At 42.6% G+C, this 10,655-nt stretch overlaps 1 protein-coding gene across 1 annotated transcript; it reads left to right on the forward strand.

The window, feature by feature from the left end:
* The first annotated feature begins 553 nt into the window (after nt 1-553).
* On the forward strand, nt 554-6,843 carry SEM1 (SEM1 26S proteasome subunit). The gene is made up of 3 exons (XM_069774665.1): nt 554-683; nt 4,632-4,725; nt 6,650-6,843. Exons 1-3 carry the CDS (start codon nt 608-610, stop codon nt 6,690-6,692), a joined length of 213 nt encoding a protein of 70 aa, XP_069630766.1. The 5' UTR covers nt 554-607; the 3' UTR covers nt 6,693-6,843.
* Nucleotides 6,844-10,655: the final 3,812 nt, after the last annotated feature.

Below are 10,655 nucleotides of genomic sequence, written 5' to 3' on the forward strand. Positions count from 1 at the left end.
TGACCCTCCGGTCCGGCAGCCGCGGGACCCGCTGCGGGGGGTGGGAAGCACGCCCAGGCGGCGGCGGGCCCATATCCCGGTTTACGGCCTCCTCTCTTCCCAGCCCCCCGGCACCTGCTCCCTCACCGCGCCCCGCGGGTCAAGGGGGGCCGCGGCGGGGCTGCAGCCGGAGCCGCCCAGCAGCGCCGGAGGCGGCAGCCTGCGCGCCCGGCCGCTGGGGTACAGCGCGAGTGCCGGCGGGCAGCCAGGCCCGGCGGGCGGCCGGCGCCAGGGAGGCCGCCCTGAGGGGAACCCCAGCGAGAGGCGGGGAGGCAGCGCGGGGCAGGGCAGGGCGGGCCGGGCCGGGCCGGGCCGGGCCGGCGGGAAGCCCCGGGGGAGGCGGGGAGCGGCGGGGCGGGGGGGGGGGGGGGGTCGGTGTCAGGCGGCTCTGTCAGCGGGAGGCGAGGGCGCGGGGGCGGGGCCGGGGCGGCGGGGCCGGGGCGGGGGCGGGGCGAGGCGGGCGTGCGGCAGCCGGCTGCCGGCAGGGCGCAGGCGCGGTGGCGGCGGCATCCCCATCCCATCAGTCTCCGCGGGCGGCGGGACGCGGTGGTGGGGCGGCAGGCCGAGCATGTCGGAGAAGAAGCAGCCGGTGGACCTGGGGCTCCTGGAGGAGGACGACGAGTTTGAGGAGTTCCCGGCAGAAGGTGCCGGGCGGGGAGGGGACGGGAAGAGAGGCGGCAGCAGCAGCAGCAGTAGTAGTAGTAGTAGTAGTAGTAGTAGTTCCGCCTGTAGGCCGCGGCCTGGGCCGGGCCGGTCGGCCGAGTCGGGGAAGGAGCGCTCGGGCTCCGTCGAGCGGGAGCGGGGCGGCGGGGCTGGGGCGCGGTTTGTCAGCGGGTCCCTGCCTGCAGAGCAGCCCTCGGGGTCTCCACGGCGGCGCGATGCGTCCCCGCATGCACCGCTTCGGCGGTACGGAGGCAGCTTTCCGGTGCCCCGCCGGTCCCTGCCCCCCCTCCCACCCCGGTCAGAGGTGCGGGGCTGCAGCCCCGTCAGAGTCGGGGTCGGGCACGAACGTGCTGCCTGTGGCCAGCTGTGCTGGTTTCACGGTGCCGGGCACACGGCACTGGAAGTGCTGTGTCATTGTGCCAGGGGGCTGGCAGCAAGTGCGGGAGAAACTTGCCGCACCTCAGCTCTCGGGGTGAGAATCGCTAGGGAGAGGCGGGAGGAGGGGCGGAGTGGAAGGTGGGAAAAAGCGGGAAAAGGAAATAATGGGCTCTGTAGTTATTCTGAGTCTCCGTACCTTTTGAGGCACAAATATTTATTTACGTGTTGGTTTGCATTTCGTAGGTACAGATATATTGAATGAGGAAATTAAATCTGGACTTCAGTAAAACAACCACGTGTCCTTTTACAGCTATAATCTTGAAGAGATCCCTGTTAGGGCATGGTGGTTTTCTCCGTGTCCTTAATTCTGGAAATTGTCTCGAGCTGTGGATAACAAGAAATGATATAAAGCATGGTGGATGAAGTGTCAGGGTGGTTCTTTTTTCTCATAATGTCTTCATTATATGTGATTTTTTTTTTGTGGCCTTACGAGCCTTAGATGTTCTGAATCCTTCAGTACCAGTAAAAATAATATTTTTGCACTTATCAACAAAAAAAAGTTATTAACATAGTTGAGATGATAGCTAAACTAAACTGAGAAGACTAGCCCTTCTTTTCCATATGTGTTTCCTAAACAAGCAAAAAAAATGTTTATCTTAATTAATGTAAATAAAGTATTTGCAGTAGGGATGAAGGAAGTCTTTCAAGTATGCTTCTGAACCTTGGATTGGACGGAACACTGAGTTGCTGTTACAGAAGGTGAAATTAATTCTACTTGAATCTAGTTGTACTACTAAAACCAAGTACTGTGCAAACTTTCTGGGTAGAAGAGAGATTTATTAAAGAGGGACCACAATCAGGCTTCTTGCTTATCTATCTTGCAAAAAATAAGAACCTCTAAAGAGGCCCATTTAAATCTTCAAAAGAGATAATAATTTTGAGATGTTATGAAGAATGTTCAGACCACTTTGAATGTTATCTTCAGTGCTTAGGAAAGAATCATCATACCTGTGTGCTCAAACCTGTGCCAAATTGTTGTTCTTTCAATTTAAAACATCACTTTCTATGCAGCAGAAAAACTTTACGTTCTATTTTTTCTCTAAAGGAAATTAGATAATGTAAACTTATGTTAAGGGATAAAAACACTAGCTTTTGGGGAGTTTCTTTTATTCGGACTTAAAATTTTTCTTCAAATGATTTATCAAATCAAGTTTTTGTATCGAAAGCAGATGTGTCCTATTTTTATAGGATACTGTATTTGAAGTGTAGCATGATATTCAAGTGTATGTGAATTGGTCACTTACAAACTTTTTGTACAATGCTCTTCAGAATGCAAAATGTAATGTGTAAAATGATATGATTTTAGTTTTTTTTATCCTCTACTCTAAAGCCTGTTTTTTGTTTTCCTTTCCCGAGTGCAGACTACGGCAGTTAGTGATCAGTATATTAAATTTTTTTTTTGAGTCCAGCCATGACAAGTTTATAAAAATTGATTTTGTAATTTTGGTGTATATTAGTAATACTTAATGGTAGCAGGCTCCCAAATGTTCTTAATACTTTCAATCCCAGATAATGCTTTATTATTTTTTACTTAGTCATAGGCATGTAATGTAGCTGGGAATAATCACTTTAGTTTGCAATTCTGGGGTATAGTGTCAAGTTACAGATACTGTAGAATCTTGTAGCTACAATGATGAGAATATAATTTAGGCTTTACTTTCACTCTCTTCCCCTCAGTGTGGAAGATAACATGGGGTTTTTTGACTCTTCTTTGCTCAGTGCAATTTGGAGCATGTTTTCGCAGTCTCCCCCACTGACCACTTATGACTGAAGCTGCTGTTTGTTGTGCTGGATACTAGTTACTATGACTTTTCTCAGATTTGTAGATCTGCCTGAGCTACTTCCACATTAGTAGATGAAAAGTTTGACCCTGTGTTCTTTTTAAACTGTTTTGAGCTTTATTTTTTTAATCTTTGAAATCCAGATAAATGATGTGAGTGGTAAAGCTTTTATTTTGACACCTCCCCCCCCCCCCCAAATATCCATTGCATATAAATAGGCAAAGCTTATTGCAGATAAGTACTAAACCAAACTCCTTCCCTTTGAGCAACTAGCAGTATGACTAAATTAAAAAAATGCTTTTTTATATACTGGATTTTTTCTTCACCTTTTCTTCCTAGTTTCGTCTTTTGCTGTCCTTAGGACCAGTAGGTTTCTATGCTTTTTCATCTTTTCCCATTATGTAATTTATTTGAGTAGGGAAGTTTAATTGTAATGCCTTCTACATATGTGTCTTTAATCATTTACAAATGGATTTTCCTGTCCTGGTTAATCTCAAACATTAATTTTTTTGCCTGTCAGTGTTAGAAAAAGGAGGAGAAAATGCAAGGACCAACCTTCATTCTTATAAAGTTAGTTGTTCACAGTGAATTAGTTTTTAATCTTTCACCCTACTAGCTTCTTTTCATACTTCATCATAATGTTAGTTTGGACCTTAGTTCTTGAAGCTTTCTCTGGATGGGCAGCAGATGGCTTACTGAATTGTAAGGGGAAGAATAGTGTTATCTCTTTAAATATACTAATAGACTTTGAGAAATACAAGGTCACAAGTGTGAAAATTGGGGTGCTTCTTATTTTGGTAATATTAGAAAAACTTGGTGTCTGTCAGTAGAAGAAAACTGAGAAATTTGTGTTCCCCAGTGAAGTAAACTGACTTGTATTTACATAGTGATTCTGAGCCTTCCTGATTTTTCATTTTTGTCATTTTTCTAAACTAGGTAGGTAGTTTGGTTTTTTGTTTGTTTTTTTTTTTAATAATGAAGCATTAGGTGGGTGATCAGTAATTTGTCAGCGGTGCCAGATTACTTCATTATAGGAAAAATAAAAATTACATTGGCAAATGGACATTTAGTGTCTTGCTTCTGTAAGGAAACAGCTTCTGCTGTTTTGAGAATCCAGAAGTAGCTGGTTACGGGCAGTAACTGCTGTTTGCAGATGCCTCTCAATTTGCCTTTGCTTCTGCATCACAGATAGGTTTTCGGCATTTATCCGCAGGCTCTCTGCAGCTGATCTGAGTGAACTGAGGATCTGTGTGTATGTGTTTTGGCAAAAGCATTTGATAAATATTTACTTTTTTAATCAGAAAAAAGTATTTAAATACAAACCTGGAATTGCAAACCTGTTGTATAGCTTTTAGGAGTCAAGTACTCAATACTGTTTTCTTTTTACAATGGTGCTGCAGCTTGTCCGTTTGTATGCAAAATGTCTCTTTATGAATGTGTAATCCTGCAAGCCATGATGTGAAGTGTGTAATGATTTTTTTTGTTTTTACCAAGTTGCATTTTTCTTATAATACAAGAAATTGTGAGGTATTTTTTAGATCTTTCTGTGCTTTTTGGTCTTATAAACACTTAAATATAATCCAGACTGTTCTGTTAGAAAAATTTATTACCTGCAGAAGTACCTTGCCCAGAGGCTGAACTAATCTGTTAGTAAGACGTGGTACCAAAGCAATGCAGCATGCAATATTTAGACCTCTTTTTTGTCTTTAGATTGGACTGGTTTAGATGAAGATGAAGATGCGCACGTCTGGGAAGACAATTGGGATGATGACAATGTAGAAGATGATTTCTCCAATCAGTTAAGGTAATTTTATTTTTAACTTTCTGTTCTAGAAGATGGTTAGAATGGCATTGTTTAGTTAATATCTGAAAGTTTCAAATCTGCTTACTTTAACAAATAGAGATCTGAAACTGAAATAAATGAAAGCTCTACCTTGTGCTTTTCTGTCTAAAGCCTTTCAGAGCCAGACTTGAGGGATTATAGCACAGTGAAGTACTGATGAGCACTTCCATCTTAATAATTGTACTGTGAGCCTGGAAATATGCCTAACATCATTGATGTGTTCATGCGTTTGCTGTTCTATGCAACTTAAACAGTACAAAGATCTCTGCAAATGGTGATACAGTTGACAATTTTTCAATTTAACATGAATAAATCCTTTTCTAAGGACTTTTCTGCATATATGTGAAGATTCTGAATTGTACTGCAAAGACTAATGGCAAGGGATCCAAGATTATCTCTTCTATGCTATGTGGTATGCAAAGTGCATTAAAAAATTTTTTCTATACCTTCAAATAGCATTGCTGTTCTTTGTCCAAATGGACAAATTTTTAGAGTTCAGTTATCTATATTAATGTTAAGAGTCCCTTCTTGTGTGTGATGAGCGTGCTGTTTATGAACAACAATAGCAAAGTAATTGTTCATCACATGCTTTAAAAAGAGTGATAGCAATTTGGGTACCTCCAATCCAGTTGTTTAATCCTCTTTGTCACTTGTAGTTTCAGTTAATCCTTTACTGATGCATAATTATAACTTAAATTGTTTCAAGCTTCAGTACAGAGTCACATTTTATTAATCCCTCAGTATGTTGCATGAGGAGCAAACTGTCTGTAATACAGCCTAGTTGAACAGTTCCTGGGCTGATCTCCCTTGTTTTACTCAGGTGAAGTAAAATCTTTATATAGAAGATACAAAAATAGTCTGTTGGTATAGCTGTTTCTTACAAGTTTGAAACACGGTTAAACTGTAATATTGGAAAAGAAGTTGATACGTAGCGAAGCAGTCTTTCAAGGGATAGCATAATTCTTGATAAACATAGTTGATCTTGACAAACCTTCAGTAACTGTGCCTTAACTGTAGCCTGTAGTATTGGTGACTGTATACCAGTGTGAAATGATAGTTTGTAATGTTGCTTGGTTGCAGCATGTTTCTATTTAATCTTTAAAAAGAAAATGCTGCAGTCCTCCACTTCTAAAATTACACTACTAAGTATGTAAACTAACCTAAAATATTTTTTGAGATTTGGACTACTGTATCTACATGTATGCTAACACTGGGAGATAAAACAGGATGTAGTTCTGGCTGGGGAGTTTTGAGGCAGGTGAGAAGCAAAGTGGGGGGCAGGGCAGGAGAGATAACATTTGCCGTTGCTGACTGGCTGTCCTGGCCACAACTAAGGGGAGCAAAGCAATCCTTTTCCCTCAGAATTGTTCGCTGGAAGCAGTAGTGCACTAAGATTTAAAAATAGTGCAGTCTGGTATTTTTATTTAAAATTAACAAAGAAAAAAGTTAAAATTATTTTGGAAGTGTGTGCATTTAAATTGCTCAGATTAGTGAGCTCATTTGGTTTAGGGAAATCTTGAGAAGAACTGGTATAAGACAATATTTTATTTTTTCTAATGTGTCTGGAGTTGTTGCAGGCTCACGTGCTGCTTTGTGCCATATAGTTGGACTCGGGCCACAGTGGGTCAGAGGACAATAACTGATTAAAACAAGTATTTGAATTTTTCACTTAGAAGTCACTTTTAGTGATCTAAGACACTAAGCTGAAATTGAAGTAGAGTAAGTGAGGTTAAGGTTATTGGTATGAACCAAAAAGCAGTTGCAACATGATCATGTTATTTCTAAAAGGACTGTATATTGTGCAGTATATTTAATTTGTAAAAATGCAAATGTCTAACAATATTTATTCGTATGTTTTAATATACCTCACTTTTTCTCTATACAGAGCTGAATTAGAAAAACATGGATACAAGATGGAAACCTCGTAGTTTTTGCTCAATATGGAGTGGTTTAACATTGAACTGTGGATAGACTATATTGACAAAAGAAGAAAAAGTGGAAAATGAGAAGACACACTTAGTTCATTATCTGCTTGGATTTATTATTGTTTTGTATAAAAAAATAAAGTTTTTAATCTTAGCCTAGTCATATGTTCAGCCTCTACTAACCTGCTAACTTGTATTTCAGTTCTGACGTGGCTGTGTGACAGAATTCATGGACTTGCCTAGAATGCTACTAATGATCTATCAGTGGCTGATGGTATTGCACCAGCTTCCGTCATAGGGAACTAAATAAGCTTTACCGAATGAAGACTAGTGAATGTTTCTGTCATAGGGAAAGTGGACGTGTCAAAAAGAAATAAAATATTCATGTATTCCAATTAAAATGCAGCAGAGGTAGAAAAGAGTTTTGAGGAGTGATAAAGCTTATTTTGCCTCAAGATTTTATTTCATAATGACTTGTTTTATTTTTGTTAGTAATTTCATATGGGTGCCGGTTTGATAGACTCCAAAGATAAAACCCAATTTAAAGTGCAACTTACAGCAGCAGAAATCCAAGCTCTCCAATCTTGGTCTGTCATTTCTCAAGCCTGTTAAAGAGGAGACCTCTCTAGAGGTGAAAGTTCTGTTCTTATGCTTATTTAAGCCTAGGCATCTCTGCTGAAATTGCCACCAATTTGCCAGTTACAGCAGTTCTATATCACACAAACATGCCTGCTGAGAACGGAAATCAAACTTCCAACTCATTTCGTGGAGACCAACGAATAGTTGCCATATAGATACAGCAGTAGTGACAGGATTAGATTACTCTCTGAACTAGAAAATAGAAGGTGGAAATTACAAAACCTATTACCAATTCCGTGAATCCTCCCCAAAGGAACTGTTAAAGCTGGTGTACGCAAAGACATAGGGAGATATGGTGATCCTGGAAGTCTAGGTCATGACTGCAAATGGGGAAAAAAATAATTTTTTTTAGTAAAGGGGCAAATACAGCTATATACTCATGGAATTTGAATAAGCTGTTTGCTTTTTCAGCAGTTCACTGTAGAGAAGCAGAGACATTATTTAAAGTGAGCTTTCAGAATAAAGGTATTAGTTGATGGACATGCAATAATGGTATTAAATGCTTTAACCTTGTTAAGTAAATAACTGAGTATCTTACGTTATTATTGCATTTATTAATGCAAAATGCTAGGAAGCTTCCCCTTTCCCAAATGATTTAGGTGGTGTGATACTCATGGTGGAGGCAAGATTCACTGTGACCCTTAACTGCTCTCTGAAGATAGCTCTGTAAAGACTGAGACCTTCCCTTGCCTTCTGAATGGTTCTGCAAAACTAAATGTTTCAGCTGGTGTTGGATGCCTTCAGTTTGTCTGGTTCTGTTACTGCTTGGGGAAAGAAAGGGAGGCCCTTTCAAGTAGACTTGCCTTATGATCAAGTAAGTAAGTGACTTGTTCAGATGGAAATGTGTGGCTCATGCAGCCCAATGCAGCGGAATACAAAGTTCTGGAGTTCATATTTTGACAAGTAACGAATGAAAAGTCTGTGTATTGGGTGGCAAATAGCAATGCAAACATCCTAAAGTTAGCATTGGGAGTTCTAAGAAAAAGGTATGTTCAGTACAGTTCTGGGATTGCTGATGTTATTGACACATCAATATTGGGAAGTTGAGTAATGAGACTGACCAAAAGAAGATGACAAGCATTATGGAGATGTCTGGTGCAATCTTTGGATAGGGACAGCTGCTTTCCATTACAGGATTCTGGAAACCTGGCTAAAGCAGCCCTGTCCCATCAATTGCTAGCAGCAGAAGGAAGCCACAGAGGTGGAAAAGCATCTTTGCCTCAAGAAATCTTAGTTTTTGCTGAGCCACAGTTGTCTTATGTTAGTATCTTTTCCTGCTTTCTTCACAAAAGCAGAATTGGGAGGGAAGCCTAGGCTGAGGTAGTCTGATGGCTCTGCGCTCTTGGAATAATAACCTTCGGCTGCTAGCACGTGACCCGAAACCCCCAGCTTGAGAAGAAAGAGCAATCTGCTTTGAAGATTGGTTTGATGATACAGTCATGTAATGCTGTCTGCATAAGAGAATTTGTTGCAAAGGAGTAAACAAGTGATGTGCGAAGCGCTACGAGAATGTAGTTTATTGCGAAGTCAAGCACTTCGCGGAGGCTGATGGCCTGTGTAATTGCCTCTCAAGTTTTTTTGCTCTCAAGTTTATTGCATGGTCATATGGTTCCTCTTAAGCTTCCTAGTATAAAAATGACTTGGGAAGCTTTCTACTTCATACTGGCCGTTTTATTTCTTTCTAAAAATTGTAAAACCCAGCTGGTTTTGAGGCAAGCTAAAGTGTTTTTTGCCCTTTTTTTTTTTCATCTTTGACAATGTTGGTGTTCTAGAGGGAAGCTGAGGTGGTTGACTGGGTTGTCGCTGTAGCAAGTCACTGTAGAAATTCACCCTAATTGGCCTGCTATGCAACTTCAAAAGGAACTAATCTTCCCATGTGCTTGGAGTTTTTTAGATTGGCCATGCTGGGAGGGGTTTTCTTTGGAAGTCTTTCCTTGGAGATGTTCCAGTGATCCCTGTTAGCTGAGGGAACTGTGAAGTGTGGGAGATAGATAGGAAAGCTTTGGGGGTGTGAGGGAGGACGCTCTGAAAGAAGTCGGATTTGGGAAGAGGATCTGCAGCCTGGCAAGAGTGGCAGTGTGGTGGAGAGAGGGAGGTTTGGCAAAGATCTGAGCGCAGGAGGGGTTGGGCTTTCTAGTTACGAAAGTAGGCCAACACATGGAGGTGTGTGTGTGGCGACTGGGTGTGGGCTGCCAGGTAGTCTCTGTGCCCTGTTGTGGGAAGGAGATGCAGGTCACAAAGAGGTTGATGTCGCCCTGTGTTTGGGGACCTAGTCTCCTCCCCAGCCCGTCCCTCAGCCGAGCTGGGAGATTCTTGGACGCGGTGTCATTAGCCTGAGCCATGCTGGGGTACGCAGCGTGCCTCTACAGCTCTCCTCTACGTGAAGGCGGAGGTGGCGGTCTGCAGCGTGGGGAAGGTTGGCTTGCTCTGGCCTAGATGCTGAGGATGTCCCAAGGCAAAGCGCTGTTCAGCTACCTCAGAGGAAAGCTCTTGAAGGGTCCCTGACTGCTAATGAGTTTGGCGCTCGCGCTTTACCTTGATCCTTAAGAATCTGTACACACGTAAGGAGAAATGCAAAGTCACAGGTGAGCGCACAAAATGGTGAGCAGTCCGAATTAGAATTAAGGCTGTCTGGAAAGCCTTCGATTCAACTCTTTTGTTTCAGAAAAGCACTTGGTGTTTCCTCGTCAGGTCCCTGCCTCCCTCTGCTAGCTTGCACAACAGCACAAACAGCTTCCCTAGATACTTTCTGCCGCTGGGTCACAGTGTGTCCTGTTCCCTGCTTATCGCACCGTGTCCACACTGTGCTGTACAGACCGAGGGAGTAAGTTTGGGTCTCCACGTCACAGCAGTCTGTGTGCTTTGCAAATGCTCTAATATGTTTTCCACCATCCCTGGGAGACGGAGAAGTGTTTTCCCCTCTTTGAAGCATACGCTAATTTTAAGTGCTCGGTGTGAGACTCCAGGACCTCATGTTTCACTGGATTCAGTAGTATGTAAAATGCTCTGCACGTTTGAATGTTTCTTTAGCTTCAGTTACTGCTGTGCATATTCAGCATTTCTGCCGATCAGGATTTATGGGGTATCAAGTCAGCCACCCAGAAAAGGAGGAACACTCATTACAACCTTTGCAGCTTTTGTAAGGAGTGAGGCAAGGACTCCACAAGTTGCTACCTTCCCCTGCTAGCTGTTTCTTGAACCTTATTTTCTCTTATCCTGTTTTTTTCTTCAACACTAACAGGGACTAATAAGTCCCTTGAGGGAGGGGGTGAGTATAGGAAAATACATGATCATAAAATTAAAGACTATGAGAATACATATGTATGG

The sequence above is a fragment of the Haliaeetus albicilla genome, chromosome 2 (genome assembly GCF_947461875.1).
Source record: "Haliaeetus albicilla chromosome 2, bHalAlb1.1, whole genome shotgun sequence".
NCBI lineage: Eukaryota > Metazoa > Chordata > Aves > Accipitriformes > Accipitridae > Haliaeetus > Haliaeetus albicilla.